This window comes from Montipora capricornis, chromosome 11, assembly GCF_036669925.1.
Source record: "Montipora capricornis isolate CH-2021 chromosome 11, ASM3666992v2, whole genome shotgun sequence".
Taxonomy (NCBI): Eukaryota; Metazoa; Cnidaria; class Anthozoa; order Scleractinia; family Acroporidae; genus Montipora; species Montipora capricornis.
In genome coordinates, this window is record NC_090893.1 from 27,846,173 (window position 1) to 27,848,672 (window position 2,500).

General features: G+C 42.6%; 1 protein-coding gene across 1 annotated transcript in view; it reads left to right on the forward strand.

Annotated features, from left to right (window-relative positions):
* Positions 1 to 1,323: 1,323 nt before the first annotated feature.
* The window catches only part of LOC138023293 (uncharacterized), a 2,619-nt gene continuing 1,442 nt past the window's right edge, over positions 1,324 to 2,500 (forward strand). The window contains exons 1-3 of the mRNA XM_068870309.1: positions 1,324 to 1,457; positions 1,706 to 2,127; positions 2,228 to 2,500. The exon at positions 2,228 to 2,500 is cut by the window's right edge and continues 1,442 nt beyond it. Of these exons, the coding sequence (XP_068726410.1) occupies positions 1,324 to 1,457; positions 1,706 to 2,127; positions 2,228 to 2,500 (829 nt within the window). The remainder of the gene's footprint in view (positions 1,458 to 1,705; positions 2,128 to 2,227) is intronic.

A 2,500-nucleotide genomic window follows, 5' to 3' on the forward strand; every position in this document is an offset into this window, starting at 1 on the left:
GGAAGTCATCTATCATTAAAGAGTTTGGATCATTAAAACATTTGGTGCCGAGACCCGGGATTGAAGGATTGAAAGAGTGAAAAAATGAATTATCCTCGTGTAAACATGTCGTCGGAACTCAAGAAACGACTGAAGAAGAAATCCACGGTCCGCGAAAGTCATCGCGCATTTGTTAGGAAAACAATCCTCGCGGCACAGGAACAAATTGATAAACGGGGAGATCCTACCGTTTTGAAGAAGCTCAAATCCTTGCGATGTACCCTGCTGGATAAATTGTCGGAGCTCAAAATATTGGACAGTGAAATTATCGATTTGGTAGACGAAACGAAAATAGAAGAAGACGTGAGCAATAGCTGTGACTTCGCCAGCGCTATTCAAGCCTGCATAGTCGACCTAGAAACAGCAATAGAAGCTGAGGAAAATACTGGAAAGGGTCAGGATATACAAGGAACGACATTGGGCTCGCAAAACTCTAACTCGAGTATTCAGGCGGGAACACAATCAAACGCGTCATCAATTCCGACCCACGCAAAGTTGCGCATGCCCAAACTGGGATTAATTGAGAAAATTTTCAGGCCACCCAATCAACTGGCATCCCTTTTGGGAATCGATTGAATCGGCCATTCACAAAAACACCACCTTAAGCGACGTGGAAAGATTCCAGTATCTCAAGTCGCTCCTTGAAGGTTGTGCAGCCCAGACAATTTCTGGTTTAGCATTGACAAGATCGAATTACGACCACGCCGTCCAACTTCTAGACAAGCGCTTCGGAAATAAACAAGTCATTATTTCAAAACACATCGAATTGCTCATGCAGCTTCCAAAAGTAAGCGACGGGAGCGACTTAAAGCAATTGCGCCACCTTTTGGATCGAACGGAGGCGGCAGTTAGAAGTCTAAAAGGAATCGGTATTTCGACTGAGACATACGGAACATTTTTGACACCTGTAATTATGGGAAAGATCCCACAAGAGTTACGCCTCATCCTGAGTCGCGGCACATCAGAATATTGGGATCTTGATACAATCATCAAGTCTTTCACAGAAGAATTGCAAATTCGAGAAAGATGTGCTTTGGGAACGGTAACAGAGCAAACAAAGTTAAAAGAAAAACGAGAGTTTGGTTTTGGAATTCGCACAGGTCAAAACAAAAGACCCCCCACATCGTCAACCCTGGTTGCAAACAACGAGACACTGCCGCTATCTAAGGATAAATGGTGCACTTTCTGCAATGGACCTCATCCAACTATCAAATGTTCTGTTGTTACCGATCCAGAATCTTCTACGTCAAAAGGTAAAATGTTTTGGTTGTCTGAGGAGCGGTCATGAGAGTCGAGATTGTCAAGCAAGGTGTCATCGTTGTAGTGGGAAACATCACGTGGCTTTGTGCAGCGTTCAACACTATCCAGAGTATCCAATCACGACCAGAAGGGCTAGAGACAGCAATCAAGAACAAACTGTGAGTACAAACTTGTATTTTACTCAAGACGTTAATGACAAGTGCATCTTGTTACAAACGACCAGAGCTAACGTCAGAAGTCCTCATGGAGGAAATTCTTGCAATGTGAGAATCCTTTTTGATTCATGGTCCCAAAAGTCTTATATACGCTCACGGTTAAGGAGCAAATTGAGCTTACGACCAATTGGAAGCGATACAGTTCTAATACAAACTTTTGGAAACAATTAACCCTCATTGAAACAATGTAGCATCGTTCAGTTTGCATTGGAATGTCAAGACAATTTGACAGTGTTCATTTATGCTTATGACGTTGAGTTGATCTGTGGTCCCCTCACAAACCAGACCATTGAAATTGCACAACAGTGTTACCCACATCTGCAAGGCTTACCTCTGGCTGATCGCTCACGAGGTTATGAGGATCTAGAAATTGATGTCATGATTAGAGCAGATCATTACTGGTCTGTGGTTCAGAATCACGTGGTAAGGGGGGAGCTACATGGACCAGTGGCAATTCGTACAAGATTAGGATATGTATTGAGTGGTCCTGTGAATGCGGCAAGTGCGAATACACAGTTACCAACTGTTAACGTGTCCCATGTTATGAAAACTGAATGTCAAGTCATTGAAGAGAACTTAGTTTCAGATGATTTCTTACTGAAAGAGGAGCTAAGTAAGTTTTGGGACTATGGCACTCTTGGAGTAAAGGATAGAGAGGGATGATGTCTTGCTGAGATTTCGCCTCCATAAAGTGGTTTTGATTGGTGATTTAGAAAAAGCATTCTTAAACATTGAAGTCAATCCAGCAGAGAGAAACTTGTTAAGGTTCCTATTGGTAGATGACATCAACTCCCCGAATCCAGAAGTGATCACACTGAGATTCACTCGTCTTGTTTTTGGTCTAGTTTGCCCTCCATTTATTTTGAATGTAACATTGAGGAACCACTTAACAAGGTATGAGAACATTGATCCTGAATTTGTGGCTGCTGTTGTGAGAGCTTTGTATGTTGATGACTTTGCATCTGGAGAGAACTCGGTAACGAAGT